Source organism: Callospermophilus lateralis, chromosome 5 (assembly GCF_048772815.1).
Source record: "Callospermophilus lateralis isolate mCalLat2 chromosome 5, mCalLat2.hap1, whole genome shotgun sequence".
Lineage (NCBI taxonomy): Eukaryota > Metazoa > Chordata > Mammalia > Rodentia > Sciuridae > Callospermophilus > Callospermophilus lateralis.
The window spans coordinates 3,720,147-3,737,872 of NC_135309.1; the positions used below are offsets into that span (position 1 = coordinate 3,720,147).

The following is a 17,726-nucleotide window of genomic DNA, read 5'->3' on the forward strand; positions in this document are numbered from 1 at the left end:
AAGGAGGAGACAACTTTACTGTCTTCAGTAGGACACAGTAAAGCCTGGGTGACACCTTGGCAGACTGTGCACCCCACAAGTCTCAGGCAATAAGGAACGGGGGAGAGACCCTGCATACTAGGTGGTAGAATGTGGATTACAACCATGCTGGGTGTGCCTGGTCACCAACACTCAGTCTTGCAAGACCATCACTGAAGCCTCACTTCTGCTACACCTCGTGTTTCTGAGTCCATTCTCGGGTTTGGCAGGAGACGTGTTTCTCACACGGCAACCATCCCCACCCTAAGTGCCACCACTTGGCCTGATGGCCTGGATCCACCTATTCCCACTGCACTGAAGGACCCCAGTCAGAGGCAGCAGTCCCACTGTGACCTCTGAGCCAGAGCTCTCGGGGGCTGTGGGGCTCTCTCAAAGTCTATTTCCCACAGCTATGGTGCAGGTGTGTCCTGTAGTTCTCCTAGGGTGATGAGCAGCTCTTGTGTGATACACGAATTCCGTCATTCCCATCTCCCTATTTCTTTGGATACCTTCCTCCAAGGAAAACCTGACACTTCAAATCTGTCTTGCACGGGCCACCTTTTGATCCACGTTTCAGCCAGCCAAGCAACCAAGCTATCAGGACCTTTGCTAACCCTCAAGCACTGACACTGAACCCAGAACTCTGCTCAGTGGGCCACTGCACTACCCTTGGTCTGATTCAGAGTCGCAGCACTCTGGTCATGGCCCATTAGCCCTGATGTCCATTCCTGTCCATATTCTCCAAAGTTTTGCCTGTATGAACTGGATAATCACAGGCTTCCTCATGCATCACAACTTGTACTGCATCTTTCGGGATCTGCTGGAGCTGCTTATAGGATGGGACTCTGGATTTAGTTCAGAACTTTTAGTCCTGTGGCTGTGGGAGCCATGGTTTTCCTTTTGAGCAGGCATGGGAACTTCCAGGTCGTGTGTGCAATGACCTGAGCGCACCTAGTGGAGTCAGGAGCAACCAGCCAATCTCACTGTGCTCATAAGTTTGACAATCAAATGCATGGTGATCCAGTGCGGTCCTCTGAGTGTCTGACCAGGAGCACCGTGGTGATATCTTGCATGTCTCTATGGCTACCTCCTGCCAGGGATCAGCAGGACCCTCTATACCACTGCAGATAGAGCCCTCAGCAGTTTTAACAACAATGAGGTCAGAGAATCAATTCAGAAAACTCATCCTTCACTCTTGTTATGAGAATTTGTATCAGTCAGGGTTCTCCAGAGAAACAGGACCAGTGGGGTGCATCAGTGTATGAGTGTGCAGGCACAGGAACAGAGGGAGGAAGGGATGGGGAGGGACAGAGAGGAGGAAAGAAAGGAGAAGGGGCAAGGGGTAGAAAGAGAGAAGATGGAGAAGAGGGAAGGAGAAAGACACAGGGAGGGAAGGTAAAAGGGGGAGGTGGAGAGGAAGGGAAAGAAAAAGGAAGAGAGAGGGAGGGAGAAAAATAATTTGTTTTAAGGACCTAGCTCACATGATTTCTTGGGGGGGCTGGGTGGGTACCAGGAATTGAACTCAGGGTTATTCAACCACTGATCCATCCCCAGCCCTATTTTGTATTTTATTTAGAGACAGGGTGTCAATGAGTTGCTTAGTGCCTCACTGTTGCGGAGGCTGGCTCTGAACTCACGATCCCCTGCCTCAGCCACCCGAGCTGTCAGGATTAAAAATGTACACCACCACACCCAGCTCTCACATGATTTTTAACCACCATGGGCCAACCAGTAACAGAACTATTAACAAAATTGAAAAAATCACCTTTTATTTCACTAACTTCTAACTGAAATTTTGCATTTTCTTCAAGTACATCTGTCGACAACCATCAACACAGCAGTCCCTGTGATTGTCACCAATAGAAATCTCAGATACTTTTACACCATACTATAGTCAATACAGACCTCAAAATGTGGTTTATATTCATTACTACTTTGAAATTACTTTAGCTATTAGACCTGCCATTTGTTTGTAATATCCACATTAATGAGCACATGAATATTTCCTCACGAGAGGGTAATACTGTACACCTGCTTTATTACATATAATTTTCCATCAAGATTGCATATAATTACCCAGAGTAAGCTGGAGATAGCCAAAAAAAAGTTCCTTTTTATCAAACCAGCTTTTTTGCCCAGTACTTTGCCACTAAAGGACCTGTGTAGCTTTCCAAAGGAGAAGGCCTCTCATGACAGGCATCTGGTCATCCTGGGCAGCTCTGACTACTCTCCTCTCGCGGCCAACTTCTGGTTTGCTCTTACAGAACACAGTACTCAAATCCCTATTAGTTGTTCATTCTCCCAATGTTACTCTAAGAATGTAGATGTAATACTTTGTTTACCCCAAAGGGAGCAGAATGGGGCCACCAGCATTAATTAAGATCACATAAGGCCATTCTGTCATCCACATAATTCCATTGGTTCACACACAACCAAGTCTCTATACATCCAGCAACTATGGAAGAGAGTATGGAGGTTGCTCAGAAATTTTAAAATATGATCCAGCAATCCCACAACTGAGAATATATGGAAAGGAAATAAAATTGGGTTCTTCAAAGATGTCTGCAGCCTGGCACAGTGGCACACACCTATAATTCCAGTGGCTTAGAAGGCTGCAGCAGGAGGATCTTGAGTTCAAAACCAGCCTTAGCAACTTAGTGAGGCCCTAAGCAACTCAGCAAGAACTTCTCTCTTAATAAAATACAAAAGGGGCTGGGGATGTGGCTCAGTAGTTGAGTGCCCCTGGTTTCAATTACCATTTAAAAAAAAAAAAAAAAAAAAAACGACGTCTGCACTACCACATTCTCTGTAGCACTATTCACAAAGACCAGGACAAAGGAACAACGTAAGTGTCCATCAGTGGATGAATCAACCATAAAAAGAAGGGAATACTGTCATATGTGACTGCATATACAAACATGGGGGACTCTGTGATAAAAGAAATAAGCCAGACTCAGTGAGATAAATGTCCATGATATCACTCATATGCAGATTCTGAAAAGGCAGAAGCAGAATCAGGGGCTAAGAGAGAGAAAATGGAGATATGGTTTCAGTTGTAAGGCAAGTAAGAAATCTGCCAGGCAGCAAATCCTATGTGCTCAGTACACACACATAAATTAATTGTGTAAGGGAACACACAGCATTTTCCACAATGTAGCACAACTTCAAATTATATTCCTTTAAATGCATACTTTTTGTGAGGCAGGTGGGGGATCAACCATACCTCGATAAAGCTGAAGAGAAAATCACTACTCTTAAAAAAAAGAAGTCTTTATAGCCAGGTATGGTGATGCATGCTCATAATTCCAGTGACCTGGGAGACTGAGGCAGGAGGACTGCAAGTTCTAGACCAGACTCAACAATTTAGTGAGGCATTGTCTAAAAATAAAAATAAAATTAAAAAGGACTTGGGTATGTACCTTAGTGGTAAAGTGCCCCTCAGTTCAATCCCTAGTACCAAAATAAATAAATAAATAAAAATAAAAAGCCTTTATATCAGCAGTTTATTTCCTTAGCCATTTTAGATTTTCTGACCCACTCTTTGAAATCCTGAACCAGGTCAAATCTCTTTCTTACATGTCCTGTCTCTGCACATTCTGGGCTTAGAGGACATGCTCTGTGAGGATTCCTGCAGTGGTGTGTCTGCTCACATTGACAGGCTATGGTAGAAAGAGGAACCAGATGTCCTCAGACACTGAGGGCACCATATGTCCAGTCTGCCAGTGAGAACTGTTCATGAGAGAATATAATAAAATGAGAGGCAGGAACTGGGGCCTCACTGGAACCAGCATCCTTATGGTTCCAGTGAGATGCAACCAGAGCTGAGTCAGTGGCTGCTGGGAGGACCAAAGTCTGTAATTCACTGTTCCTTTTTTTTAAGGAGTGGGGGTACTGGGGATTAAACTCAGGGGCACTGGACCACTGAGCCACATCCCCAGCCCTACTTGTATTTTATTTAGCGACAGGGTCTCACTGAGTTGCTTAGGGCCTTGCTAAATTGCTGAGTCTGGCTTTGAATTCACGATCCTCCCGTCTCAGCCTCTGGAGCTGCTAGGGTTACAGGTGTGCACCACCACACCTGGCATTCACTGTTCTTGAGCAACGTTGATGATATGGCCAACCTGAAGAGAAGTGAATGCCAGCGGGCACAGTGGCCCACACCTGTCATCCCAGCAGCTGGGAGGCAGATACAGGAAGATCACGAGTTCAAAGCCAGCCTCAACAAAAGAAAGGTGCTAAGCAACTCAGTGAGATCCTGTCACTAAATAAAATACAAAATAGGGCTGGGATGTAGCTCAGTGGGCAAGTGCCCCTGAGGTCAATCCCTGGTACCCACATCAACCCCCGAAAAAAAGAGAAGTGAAGGCCACATGTGCAAGACAGCTGAAGATGTCAAGAACAGATGAAGATGGCCACTCTCAAACATCTATTTCATTTGAAGTTGTTTCATTTAGGAAACTGAAATATGGTGATGTCCCAAAGATAGCAAGAATCTTCTCTGTGCACACGTCTCTGGCTTGGGATGATGAGGGGCTCTGAGAAGAAACATGAGCGATGCTCACAAGCCAGGGCCAATATCCTCAGGCACCACATCCTCCCCACCTTCCTCAGGGAAGCCCCTGGCATGCCCACAGTGAGCTGGGGCCAACAGGAGCTCCACGACTAGAGGACTCTGGGCTCCTTGGGCTGGGGGACAGAGAGCTGACCCATGGTCACAGGCCTATTTGCCGGCCTGAGGTGGATGTCATGCCTGAGCCATGTGAATACCCATCTGGCTGGGCCACAATACCCAGGCATTTGGTCAAGTGCAACTCTGGAGGTTCCCGAGACAGGATTCTGGAGGTCTGGATGAGACTGACACTTAAACTCGTAGACTCTGAGGAAAGCACATGATGCCCCACAGTGTGGGGTGGGCCTCCTCCAGTCACTGGAGGACAGGAATAGGGCAGAGCCCAGCCTTCTTTGGGAAAGAAGAGACCAGCAAAGGCCCTAGGATTCAAGTGAGACTCTCCCTGGGCCTCCAGAAGACTTTGTATCTGTTGTTTTCTGGAGAGCCCCAAATAAGAAAATGGGGAAAAACTAAGAAAATATTTGCTCTATGCACTTTGCTGTCTCCCTGTTTCGGGGGTAAGCATGGCACATGCCCATCTTCCACAGCACTGTCTGATTAAAGGAATCTCTCTAGCTTGGTGAGTGGGATGACATGATTGCAGTCCAACCACCCATGATGGGCACAGACTTATGCCCAAACCCTCTCCAGGTATGAATCTGTATGGCAAAGACTGCCACATCCAAGAGTGGGATGAGGGAAACTGAGCACTCTGCAGTCCCCTCATCTGCAGGGGGACACATCCTCAGACCCCCAGGGTACTCCTAAAGCTGTGGGTGGTACCAAACGGTAGAGGTGGGATTGTGGGCCACCGTGCCTGGATGAAAAAGCACTTCACGGCTTCTCTTTGGCATTCCTGAACTGCCAGCATCACTACCCCTGCACTTTGGGACCTTCATTAAGTAAAACAAACGTTACTCAAACACAAGCAGGTCTGATAACCAAGACTGCTACTAGGAACTAAGAGTAGGATAGTGCGAATATGCTGAATGGGTGATTCACACTCTGGGTGGGACAGGGCAGAAAGGTGTGAGATTTCATCATGCTACTCAGCAGAGTGCACAAGTTACAATTTATGAACTATTTTGAGAATTTTACATTCAAAATCTTTGGACTATATTTGACAGTGGGTAACAAACTGAGGACATAAAACCATAGATAAGGAGCACTACTGTTGTTACAAAAATCAGATTTCAAAACTAATTTTTGAAAAATACACCGAAATTTTTTAAAAGTCTGAACTGATATGATTAAAAAAAAAAAGAATATTTTCAAGGACTCACCTTTAGGGAGAATACCTGGGGAACTGGTCAAAGATGGCAAACTGAAAACACAAAACATCCAAAAGGATGAAGGAAAGAGACAACAGCACAAGAATAAGGAAATGGGGGACAGGCTGGCTAGACAGATCAGGGAGGTGAACTGCAAGCCATTCACAGGGTTAGGCTGAAAAAACAACTTCGCTGCTGAAAAGGAAGGGGGGCCTGGAAAGCAGGAGCAGAATGGGGCCAGTGACAGCCCAGGTGGGAGGTGGAACTGGGGAAGCACAATGACACTGGGCCCCACCTGGGCACCCACCGTGAGACACTCTGTTTGGGACGATAAGAGAACTGGGTCCACCATTCCCAGACATAGCCACCTGGGTGGACTCTGAGAGGGAGAAGAAAGCAATATAGTCTACACAGGGCAGGACCCAAGAGGGCTCAAATGTTAGGTCCCAGGTGCAGCCAAGCCCTGGTAGCCCATCCACACAGGGATCATGGGACAGGGATGCTTCTGAGGAACACATAGAGAAAAAAAGAACTCAGAGAAAGAACAAATAGGAGAAATCAGACATTAAAAAAAAGCAAAAAAGACAACTGAAACTGCCAAGATAGGATCTGGGATATAATAGGTAGGAACAATATTGCAAAACAAAAATTCCTAGAAATTAAAATACAGAGCCAGGTGTAGTGGCGCATACTTATAATCCCCCAGAGACTCATGAGGCTAAGGCATGAGGATTGCAATTTGAGGCCAGCCTCAGTATTTCAGTCAGTTTTTTTGCTGCTGTAACTAAAGGATCCAACCAGAACAATTGTTAAAGGGGAAAAGTTTATTTTAAAGTATCTTACAGTTTTAGAGGTCTCAGTCCACAGAAGACCAGCTCCATTCCTTGGGGATCAAGGTGAAGCTGACCATCATGGCCAAAGAATGTGGCAGAAAGAAGCAGCTCACATGGTGATCACAAAGCAGAGAGAAAGAATCCACTCCCCAGATACAAAATATATACCCAAAATCACGTGCCCAGTGCCCCACCTCCTTCAGCCACTCCCACCACCTCAGTTACCACACAGCTAATCCCCACTGGGGGTTAACTCACTGATTGGGTTAAAACCTCACAACCCAGTCATTTCTCCTCTGAACCTTCTTGCATTGTCTCATGTGAGCTTCTGGGGGACATCTCACATCCAAACCATGACCTCAGTGACTTAGCAAGGCCTAAGCAACTTAGTGAGGCCCTATATTAAAATAGAAAATAGAAAGGGCTGAAAATATGGCTCAGTGGTAAAGTGTCTCTGAATTCAATCCCTAGTACCAAAAAGAAAGAAAAACAAAAAGAAAAGAAATTAAAATATAAAACTAGAAGAAGAAGAGGGAAAAAAAGAAATATAAAGTAGAATGAAAACAAAAGCACAAAGCAGAATAAAGAGGAAACATACAGGAACCAGTAAGAGAGGACAAACACCCACATATCGGGAGTGACACGGGCACCTGTGTTTAAAAACAGGGTGAGAAATTACCAGAGACAATAGGAAAACGCCGCACCCTGGGGATGAACTGTAAGCTCAATGAGGGACTAGGTAAAACACATTTTAAAAAAGAGACCACGACACATCACAACACAGATCACAGCAGGAAAAGACACAGACCTCCCTGCGCCTTAGTGACCTGAGGTTGGAAGAGCAACACACCTGTGTGCAGTTGTAGAGGATGCCGGCCTCACTGCACCTGTGACCCAAGACACCAGGACATGCATGGTCTCCACACAGGAGCCAGCTTGCATTGTAGGGACAGGAGTCACTCACACAGTCATCAGAGGACATTCACCTCACTGCACCTCTTCGAACTGCTAGGGCCCCGAGGTGACCCAAGGAAACCTTATTCAGAGCACAGCCTCTCAACACGTGCAGCTCTCTGGGATGTGCCCTGTACCAGGTACACAGCCCCACCTCCAGATGCTGGGTGTATCACATAACTGGACTGCAGTAGGGATGTGCCCTCCTCACGGGGGAGGCAGAGCAGTCTCAGGTTCACCTACCTATCGGCCACATCCAGGTCTGAGTCCATCTTCTCCAGGTCCTTCATGACACTATCCAGTTGCTCACCCTGGTGGTGAAGGACCTTTGCTGTATCTTCCAGGCGCCTCTGGGAACTTGCCATCAGTCCTGTCAACTCCTGCCCCCTGGTTGTGGGGGAAGGCGTCACCTCAGCAGCAGCACCTGGCGGGGACAAGAGCAATTCCCTCCAGAAGTGCTCGATGATGTTGAAGACAGCATTGCGGCTGGGACGCAAGGAGCCAAACCAGTGCTTGAGGTGGCCCTTCTCCAGGACAGTGATGGCACTGAAGATAAAGTGTGACGCTTCCTTCCTGATCTCGACAATGCTGGAAAGGGGCAAGCCCACAAGAACCTCTCCAGCTCTGTCTGTTGTGAACTTGAGTGAGCAAGGCAACAAGGACAGTTTCCCAGGGACCCATCGCTTCTCAAGATCCAAGTAGTAGGAGCAGGGCCAGGAGTAGATGCAAACATCACCGCTCATCTGTCCTGGGTCTACTATGCCACACCAAGGCCACAATGTCTGCTCTGAGGGAGAAAAAACATATTCAGTGGGCAGGTGAGGCTAGGAATGGACGCAACACCCTTAGACTAGGAACCTGAGGAAACAACTGGTAGGAGCAGCCTGAAAGCAGCACCAGGGTAAAGCCAAAGCCTCCCCATGGCAAGCAAAGGAGGCAAAGATGGGGTAGAGAGGGATGAGAGGAGAGCCAGGGCTGCCAGGCCCAGACCTGTATGTATCTCCCCTGTCACCCCAACCTGAGTCCTTCTGCCCCATCTCACCTGGGCAAGCCCTGAGAAGGACGACCACCAGAGGCATGACCCAGGGCCTGGGCCTCACTCCTTGGACCAGACAGACATGCCATTATGGCAATGATGTCCTCATCATAGCACACTCAAGTGAGATTCACACAGGGTCACCTTGAAACCTCCACACACACATTTATTTATTTTTGGTACTGTAGATGAAATCCAGGGGTGCTCTACTGCTAAGCTACACTCATCCCTTTTTATTTTTAGAGAAGATCTTGTTAAGAGCAAACTTGTAATCCTCCTGCCTCAGCCCCCAAGTAGCTGGGATTACAGATGTGTCACATGCCCAGGTTTACATGTATTTAATCGCAGAGTAAACAATGCTGTAGACAAACATTCCAGTTTTGGACTCTAATTTCACAGTGTTCTACGTAACTATGGAGTCAGGTGCACATGTACATGTTTACGACACACATAACTTTATGAGCCACAAGCAGTGAAGGTGCACCATCTGCTTTTTTATGTTTACATTTACACTTATCAAGGCACTCTGACATGTCATGGACGACAGGTTTGAATCAACCCTCATAAAGCACGTGGTTCAGCTTGCTCATTGCACAGATACAGAATATAAGTGAAGAAAGGATGAGGACTTGTACAAGGTTCTACCGTGAGTTTAGAGCCCTGGCCTGGCAGGAGCCAGACCTAGTAATGTGAGTAAAAGTCCTCTTCTAAGTATACAGTGGTCAACATCAATGTGGTATCTTTTTCTCCCTCTCCCTCCCGCTCTCCCTGTCTCACTCTCTCACTCTCCCCACCGCCCCGTCTGAATCTCTGTCTCTCACTGTCTTTCTTACTCTGTCTCTCCCTCCATCTCTGGATGTATCTTTGCCTGTTTTACTTTTTCTCGGCACCTCACTGTCCCCCCGTGTCTGCCTGCCTGCCTGGTCATGACACTGCTCCTCCCACATGTGTCTGCACACACCGCCAGGCCAGGAAGAACCAAGACAACAGCTCACTGGTTGTGGCTGGACATTCAGGTCGCGGAGCAGAGGGAGACACACCATGGCTGAGTGCAGGTACCCTGAACTCACCTCTGCCACAGAAGAGAATCAAGACAGCAAAGCCAAGACTGCATCTGAGGAGTGTGACTAAGGGAGAACTCTGGAAATCAGCAAGGGAGAGTCAGAGACAGCACAGGGACAGTAACAAAGCATAGAGCAGCATCAACTCCAGCTCCCTGGAAAAGGTAGTTGGAAAAAGAACAGCAGCAGCAGCAGCTCTACAGTGCTAACTGCAGAGTTCCACAGACCTCATAGGCTTTCCACCAGCTGGGGGCCTGGCTGAGGTCCAAACAACTGCTTTACTCCAAAGAAGGAACTCACATTGGCCCTCTCAGAGCCCAGGACCCAGGCTGCTACAACAGCCACTGCAAGGCGCCATTTGCCTGAAGGTCTGACCACCAGTCTGATGCCACTAAAAGCCTTAAGCCTATGAGTGTCAAGAGGTAAAAGACAGACCCACAGCGTCTTGCAGTCCTAGGAGAGAGGCTACAAGTACCATATCTCCCTGCCTTGCCTAGCCTCTCCCAGTGGGAACCGGGAAGATCTCCCTCACAGCTGGATGTGATGGCACACACCTGTAATCCCAGTGACTCAGGAGGTGAGGCAGGAAGACTGCAGTTGGAAGTCAGTCTCAGCAGCTTCGCAAGGTCCTTAGTTATTCAGTGAGACCTTGTCTCAAAATGAAAAATAAAAAGGGCTGGGGATGCAGCTCAGTGGTAGTGCATCTCTGGGTTCAAATCCCTAATACCAAACAAAAATAAAACTCAAGGGGCTGGGGATATAGCTCAGTTGGTACAGTACTTGCCTCACATGTGTAAGGCCCTGGGTTCAATCCCTAACATAATAAAAACAACAATAACAAAAACCCCAAGAAAACAAAACCCAACTATATAAAAAACTCACTTCATTGGTAAAGATACAGACTGAAAGTGAAATGCTGTAAAAACATAAACCTTGCAAATAAAAAGTAAAATAAGCAAGAATAGCTACAGTAGTGTCAGATAAAGCAGATCTAAAATAAACAATTATAAAAAGAAACAAGACGGGTACAGTGGCACACATCTGTAATCCCAAGAACTTGGGAGGCTGAGGCAGAAGGATCCTGAGTCCAAAGCAGCCTCAGCAACTTAGCAAGGCCCTAAGCAATTTAGCAAGACCCTGTCTCAAAATAAAATATTAAAAAAGTGCTAGGGATGTGGCTCACTGTTTGAGTGCCCCTGGATTCAATCCCTGGTACCAAAAAAAAAAAAAAAAAAAACACAAAAACACACAACAAAGTGGAAAATCTATAGATACATGGAAAATGAACATGCTCCCAAATGAACAGTAGGTAACTGAAGAAATTAAAAGGTAAAATTTTAAATATTTTTCTTTTTCTTGCTTGTTTGTGTGTGTGTGTGTGTGTGTGTGTGTCTGTGTCTGTCTGTCTATCTGAGATTTAATCCAGAAGCACTGGACCACTGAGCCATATTCTCAGCCCTTTTTATTTTATTTATTTTTTTTATTTTGAGACAGGGTCTTGCTAAGTTGCTTAGGGCCTCACTAAGTTTTTGGCCTTGAATTTGTGAGCCTCCTGCCTCAGCCTCCCAAGTAACTGGGATTACAGGTGTGCACTACCACACCTGGTTCCAATTTTTCTTAAACTATTCCAAAAGTTGAAAAAGAGGAAACTCTGTTAATTTTTTTTTCTTTTATGAAGCCAGCATTACCCTGTTACCAAAACCAGACAAAAATATAATTAAAAAAGAAAATTACAGACTAATGTCCTGGATGAATACGAATACAAAAATTCTCAATAAATCACTAGAAACCCAAATCCAACAGCACATGAAAAAAGACCATACACCATGATGAAGGGGTACTCATCCCAGAGGAAAAAAGATGGTCTGACACTTATAAATCAATAAGCATGACCCAGCACACCAACAATAAAGTACAGAAACCATACGACAATTAAAAATACAGAAAAGGCACTCAAAAAGATCCAACTCCCCTCCTGATAAATACTCAACAAAGTAGGTACAGAAGGAACACATCTCAGACTACTAAGGTCATATATAAAAATCCACAGCCAATATTATACTGACTAGGAAAAAACTGAAAGCGTTTCCTCTAAGATCTGGAATAAGACAAGGATGTCCACCATCACTACTCTTACTCAATACAGTACTAGAGGCTTAGCAAAAGCAATTAGGGAAGAGAAAAAAAGGCATTCAAATTGGAAGGAAGGAAGTCCAGTTATGTTCGCAGATGATATGAATTAGTGTAGAACCCCAGGTCTGCCAAGTACAGTGGTACACACCTGTAATCCCAGTGACTTAGGAGACTGAGGCAGGAGGATCGAAAGTTTGACACCAGCCTCTGCAATTTAGCAAGGTTCTAGGCAACTTAGTAAGATACTGTCTCACAATAAAAAATAAAAAGGACTGGGGACATGGATCAAAGGATAAGTACCCCTGGGTTCAATACCCAAATATAAAAACAAACAAACAAAAGGAGGGACAAGTAAGAAAGAAAACCCTAGGTTTACAGATTTAGCTCAGTGGGAGAGCACTTGCCTTGCATGTGTTGGGCACTAGGTTAGATCTCCAAACAAAACCCTAATGACCCTATCAAAAAGCTGTTAGAACTTGATAAACAAATTCAGTAAAGTTTCGAAACACAAAGTCCACATACAAAAATCAGTAACATTTTACATTCTGACAACAAGATTGCTGAAAAAGAAATCAAGAGAGCAATCTCATTCATAATACTTATAAGACAAGGATGAATTGGGGATAACTGTAACAAAGGAAGTCAAAGATCTCTACAAAGAAAATTATCAGACATTGTGAGAAATAGAAAGTCTAGTGGTCCACTTTCAGAATAATATTTAGCCTTAAATGTAAAACTGGGATTAAGAAAGGCAGCCAGAGGGGAAAGAAAGCAGAATGCAAAGACACACAATAGCACCACACCTATGTATATGGCAGATCCAAAGTCTATGCACCTGCATAGTCTCTTGCCAAACAGAAGGTGGGGAAAGGGGTCAGCCTAACTAACAGAGACAGAAATCTCTGTTAAAGAAATAGTAATTTAGGGCCAGGCATGGTGGTTCATACCTATAGTACCAGCAACTCATGAGGCTGAGGTGGAAGGATCAGAAGTTCAAAGCCAGCCTTAGCAACTTAGTGAGGCCCTAAACAACTTGGCAAGATCGTCTCAAAATAAAAAATAAAAGGGGTTGGGGACATGTCTCAGTGGTTAAGTGCCTCTGGGTTAAATCCCCCGTACAAAAAAAATAAATAAATAAATAGAAATAGTAACTTAGGTAAAGAAGTAAAAGCTATACACATGGTAGAATGCATGCACCCCAAGAAGGCCTTCCCACCACAGGAGAACAAAGGGGGTAGGAACAGCTAAAAGTACATTTCTTTAAATAACCCAATAGGAGACAGTAAAACTTAGGTAACATTGGGAAAGACTGTACATCCCATTGTACTCAGCCAGTGAGGAACTCGGGGAGGGACTTTGTGCACTAGGGGTAAAATGCTAGTTGTACCCAATCTGTGTGTTCTTGCTTGCCAGATTTTTTTGGTAGCACATCCTTCTACAGAAGTAAATTTTGCCTTGCTGAGTTAATTCTGAGCACGTGTTTGATTCCTGACAGCACCCGATATTTCTAACAGATACTGCTAAAAGAAATTATAGAGGACATACACAAAAGGGAAGATATTATGTGTTCATGGGTTGGAAGGATATTATTAAAATGCTTATAGTACAAAAGTGACCTATAAGTTCAATGTAGTCTCCATAAAAATGCCAAAGGTATTCTTCACAGAAGTAGAAAAACAATCCTAAAATTCATATAGAACCATAGAAGACCCAGAATAGTGAAAATGAGCAAAACAAACAATAAAGCTAGAGGCATCATAATGTCTGACTTAGAAACATATTCTACAAGGATTGGGGATGTAGCTCAATGGTAGAGTATTTGCCTAGCACGTGGCAAGCCCTAGGTTCAATCCCTAGTACTGGAAAAACAAACAAAAAACAAAAGTAAAATCATATTACAAAGCCATAGTAACCAAAGCATGGCATAAAAATGACACTCATACCTTTGGAACAGAATAGAGAACCCAGAAATTAATCCATGTATGCAAAGCCAATTCTCAACATAAGCTTGCAGAAGTACCCCACTTCCCCACCCCCGATGCAACCACAGTGTTCTGCCCAAGTTGAGAAGAGCCACCTGGCCCTCTCCTCTCCCTGACCCTAACCCTCTCCCCTCTCTTCCTTCCCACAAGGTGGGGGTAGGGGTGGGGAGGGGGTGTTGCAGAGGCTTAATGCGCTTGGGACATGATTTGGTACCTCTGGTTTGTTTGACTGGAAGCTTTGGAGAATGAAAACCACATTCTATTCTGAGTCCTTGTTCAGTGACTTCTTTATGACAGGCACTCATGGTTTGCCACATTTGTGCATCTGGGATTCTGGGGCATTGATAAGGTTCATCCTGCTGAGTGGCCACCTCCTGTGCTTGGAGTCCCACTGACAGCAGTCTCCATCAAGTACTGTACAAGACAAACTGAACAAATCAGAGTGACATAGCAGCTGGTCAGTTAGGGGTCTGAGGAGACTGTCACTGTGTCCTGAATTCTCTATGACTGGTAGGGCATCACCATACCCAGAACCTGCCACCTGGCTTTCATTTTTACCACGTGATCAGAGTTGGCCTCAGACAACAGGTAGCCACAGAAACAAGCAAACGTGATGATGAAGATGAGAAGAGGAAGAAGGCAAACTTTACATAATGGCATGCTCAACATACACAAAATTGAGGGGCCAGGTTAGAGCTAAATAAAAATTCCAACAAGTCTGCTCTTAAATAAATTCAACTTCTCTGGTAATACAATTCATCCCAGGCCTTCTCTTAGCCACATTCCCCAGATATGAGCAAAGTACCAGAACACAGCTCTATCAGTTACTAATTCCTGAAATCAAGACACACTGCAAAAAAAGCTGATGTACTAGATTTTGTCATCATCAAAAAATAAAATGAGTCTTAAAAGTAACACAGTTATCAGGGTTGAAGAAACCTTAGAAATAATCCCAGATCACAGATGGGACCTTGGTCCTTCAGGGATCCTAAGCTAGGCCTCCTAAGAACCTGTCCTTAGCCATACCAAAGGGAACCTCCTCATTAAAAATAAACAAAATACTTTTACTCTCACTCTAAGAAGGCCAGGAAGTTAACAATCTGATGTCACTGGAACACTGAGGAAATTTTCTCAGTTATAGAAGACATCTTTTCTTTCTGTATAGAAAGTAGTCTTTTTTTTTTTTTTTTTAGAAAGAGTGAGGAGAGAGAGAGAGAGAGAGAGAGAGAGAATTTTAATATTTTATTTCTTAGTTTTCGGCAGACACAACATCTTTGCTTGTATGTGGTGCTGAGGATCGAACCCGGGCCGCGCGCATGCCAGAGGGGTGCGCTACCGCTTGAGCCACATCCCCAGCCCTAGAAAGTAGTCTTGAATCTGAGGAAGAAGTGCCTCTAGCAGGACCACCCTCCCCACAGTTCCCAGCATACCCCAGGTCCACACAAAAGTTCTCCAACAGGACAAGCCTTTCCAATGTCTTAGTTTCTCCCAACACATGGATAAATCACAGTGAATCCTGGGCAACAGGTCCCTGAATTTGGAAACATACACTGGAACCCTCCACTGTGGTGACTCAAGAGACAGGAACAGCCAGACCCAGTGGCACACGCCTGTTATCCCAGCAATTCAGAAGGCTAGGGCAGAAAGATTGCAGAATAGCAAAAATGGTCCTGAGCAAAACAAACAACAAAGCCAGCCTCAGCCACTCAGTGAGACCCCATCTCAAAATAAAAAATGCTAGAGATGTAGCTCAGTGGTAAAGCACCTGACTTTTTCAATCCCATATTAAAAGTGGGCAGGGGCAGGTGCTGAAACATTTAGTGCTACAAACAACCTGCATGTACCCCAGTAAGTACAGTGGCCATAGCACAGGCAAAGGTCACGAGTGTCACCCTCCACAAGCCAGTGGCACCACTTCTCAAAATTAGAGGAGGTGGAGCTACTTCAACTCAGCCATGTCCTCAAAGTCTAAGAAAAGCACCAAAGATGAAGAGCTCCATGCTTGAGTGCCAGTTGGCCCCTGAGGATGGCCTTGCCCTGTTGTTTCAGCTAAAAGGGGCTCCTTACTACCTGGTCACACCCAAACATGTGGGGATGGGGTGATCATGACTCATTAAATGGTTCAATGCCTGGGTACATGCAGGGGAAAAAAAAAACAACAAACTCACATTGGGTTCCTCCTACTATACTCAACAAAGATCACTTCTGACACCACATGTACAGTGGGTTTTCCCCACACCCCATCCAGCTATCAGTTCTAAAGTGGACGGTTCTCTAACCCAACTCAATTCTGACACTGCCTGCTTGAGACAGGATCAGATCCCACAGGTTGAGGATTCAGTATCCTAAGATGGTCAATTTCATGTCAATTGCCAGCCCAGGCTGCCTTAACCTGTGCTCTGACGCCCAGCTATAGATCTGAATTCTATAACCCTCTCCCTGGGTTTGATCAGCTTGCTCAAGTGGTTCAATGAACTCTGGGAAACACTTGTGTAAGGTGTGGGGAAGAGGCCTCCATGCCCTCCCTGGGTACCACCCTCCAGGAACCTCCCCACATTTACCTACCAGGAAGCTCTCAGAATCCTGTGCTTTTGGGTTTTCATGGAAGTTTCATTCCATGGGCTTCATAGATTAAATCACTGGCCATTGCGAATCAAATCAACCTTCGGCTCCTCTCCCTTCCCTGGAGGCTAGGGATGGGGCTAAAATTCCCAACCTGGAACCTGCACTTGGTCTTTCAGTGATGAGTCCCATCCTGAAGCTACCTGGGGCTGCTGGCCAGCGGGGGCTCTTCAGCAGACAAAAAGACTTTATCATTTCAGAGACTCCCAAATTTCTCAGGAGTTGACTGCCAGAAAAACAGAAAAAATATATATTTCATTCAATCACACTGCTACACACATTATGGAAAGTGAATAATTACCTGACCACAAGTGACTTCCTGAGCATATACCTCATGGAGGTAGTCCATGAGTGTGAAGTGAAATTGTTCACAAATTCCCCCAAAGAATTACCTTACCTAGCATCAGAGAAAGCTTTCTGAGGCTCCTACTCAGCTCCTTCACTTTATCACAAACTTCATAACTTTGGAAAAGTGACCTCACCTACTGGGCCTCTGTTTACTCTCTCTGGTAAAATAACTAAAAGACTTCAGAACACCACCAGCAGTAAGACACTTTAAAATTCAGAGAAAAGGACAGAAAAATAAAAGATGAGGAAGCACTTGTCCTTATGTCCTTATGACATTATAGATAATAAATAGGAGAAAAGTATTCAAATGTGAAATATCAAGAAAGCAGCAAAAGGAGAAATGTGTGGCCACAACTTTTCCTACCACAGATCTCCAGGGCACCTTTCCCAGAAAACCAAAGTAAATGGACACTAAGTGGAAGGACAGAAGTGATAAAAAAACATTCCCACCATGCACGGGAAATCTTCCAAGTGTGTACAAAACCTCCGTGTCCTTCCTCATCACCTCCTGCCCCTGACACACAATCACTCATGCAGACTCCTCAGGAAGGGGGTCCCTGCCCTCCTATAAGCCAAGCCTTCCTCCTGAGCTCTCCATTCCAACCCACTTCTCTCTAGCACCAATAACTGCATCTCCCCCGTACCCAGTTCTGCAAACTTGATCTGTTACAAGCCAAATGGCAAGTACTTTAGATCTCACAGGCCATGGGTCTGCCACAGTCACTCACTTCTGCCACTGTAGAGGGCAAATAGTCAGACAACACATCAAAACAAGGATGGTGGGTGTCCCAATACAACTTCATTTACAAACACGTGGCAGCCAGACATGCCCTGCAGTGTGCAGTCACCCTGACCCCAC

General features: G+C 45.3%; 1 protein-coding gene across 6 annotated transcripts in view; it reads right to left on the reverse strand.

The window, feature by feature from the left end:
- The window catches only part of Snap47 (synaptosome associated protein 47), a 59,470-nt gene that overhangs the window by 35,624 nt on the left and 6,120 nt on the right, over positions 1 to 17,726 (reverse strand). For 3 of the 6 annotated variants that reach the window (XM_076855603.2, XM_076855604.2, XM_077109366.1), the window contains one exon: positions 7,929 to 8,472. In XM_076855603.2, coding sequence (XP_076711718.1) covers positions 7,929 to 8,428 — 500 coding nt within the window. In that variant the 5' untranslated portion in view covers positions 8,429 to 8,472. The remainder of the gene's footprint in view (positions 1 to 7,928; positions 8,473 to 17,726) is intronic. The other 3 variants (XM_076855602.2, XM_076855605.2, XM_076855606.2) reach the window with 1 other exon arrangement.